The following is a 1,343-nucleotide window of genomic DNA, read 5'->3' on the forward strand; positions in this document are numbered from 1 at the left end:
GTATCAGTTGCCCAGTCACTCACCATTCTGCAGCCTATTCTGTCTGTTCCTGAAAGCTAGGCCTTTTACTAACATTGGACCTTGGCACTTGCTCTGCCTTCTCCCTGAACTGTTGTTTGCAGGGTTTGTTCCTTTTCCACCTTTAGGTCTTACCCCAAAAGAAAATTTTCTCGATGACTTTGTCTAGAGTTGAATTTTAATAATTACTTTCTTGGCCTTTCAGCCAGAACTGCCATCTTCCAGTAATTCGCCAAAATGACGAACACAAAGGGAAAGAGGAGAGAAACCTGCTATATGTTCTCTAGGCCTTTTAGAAAACATGGAGTTGTTCCTTTGGCCACATATATACGAATCTACAAGAAAGGTGATATTGTAGACATTAAGGGAATGGGTACCATTCAAAAAGGAATGTCCTGGGCTGGGGAAATAGCTCAGTTGGTAGAGTGCTTGCCTCGCAAGCACAAGGCCCTGGGTTCAAATCCCCAGCACAACAAAAACAAAAGGAATGCCCCATAAATGTTATCATGGCAAAACTGGAAAAGTCTACAATGTTACCCAGCATGCTGTTGGCATTGTTGTGAATAAGCAAGTTAAGGGCAAGATTCTTGCCAAGAGAATTAATGTGCATATTGAGCATATTAAGCACTCTAAGAACCGAGACAGCTTCCTGAAACATGTGAAGGAAAATGATCAGAAAAAGAAGGAAGTCAAAGAGAAAGGTACCTGGGTTCAGCTGAAGCGCCAGCCTGCTCCACCCAGAGAAGCACATTTTGTGAGAACAAATGGAAAGGAGCCTGAGCTGCTGGAACCTATTCCCTAGGAATTAATGGCATAATAAATATTAAAAAAAAAAAGCCTGTGAACTTTAAAAAAATAATTACTTTCTTGAAAATCATTCTATTAATTCCCTTGGTGGAATCTATCAATGTCTGCAGATCAATTGATAGATCTATCATCTATCTATCTATCTATCTATCTACATACCTACTTATTTATTACTTTCCCCCTCCAAGATTACAACATCCATGAGGTCAAGGACCTTGTTGTTTCTTTGCAACACTGTTTCCATAGTACCAGAATGGTAGGTACTTAATACATATTTATTGAGCAAATGAATGAATGGAAAACCAAGTTGGGATATAATAAAAAATTTTTGTTAGGAGACCCACCACCATCACAAAGATCATGTGGTGAATGTGGAAAAGTCCTGGTTGGGAATAAATTTGTGTGTGATGGTGTCCCAGGAGCATTGTCAGGAGTAGAAAAAAAACTGGACCATGGGGCTGGGGTTGTAGTTCAGTGGTGGAGTGCTTGCCTAGCACCTGTGAGGCACTGGGTTTGAT

At 40.5% G+C, this 1,343-nt stretch overlaps 1 protein-coding gene across 1 annotated transcript; it reads left to right on the top strand.

Annotated features, from left to right (window-relative positions):
- The first annotated feature begins 252 nt into the window (after positions 1 to 252).
- On the top strand, positions 253 to 820 carry LOC124972527 (60S ribosomal protein L21-like). The gene is made up of 2 exons (XM_047536966.1): positions 253 to 410; positions 487 to 820. The coding sequence occupies exons 1-2, from the start codon at positions 256 to 258 to the stop codon at positions 818 to 820; spliced, it is 489 nt and encodes a 162-aa protein (XP_047392922.1). The 5' UTR covers positions 253 to 255.
- The last annotated feature ends 523 nt before the right edge of the window (positions 821 to 1,343 follow it).

Source organism: Sciurus carolinensis, chromosome X (genome assembly GCF_902686445.1).
Source record: "Sciurus carolinensis chromosome X, mSciCar1.2, whole genome shotgun sequence".
In the NCBI taxonomy this organism is placed as follows: Eukaryota; Metazoa; Chordata; class Mammalia; order Rodentia; family Sciuridae; genus Sciurus; species Sciurus carolinensis.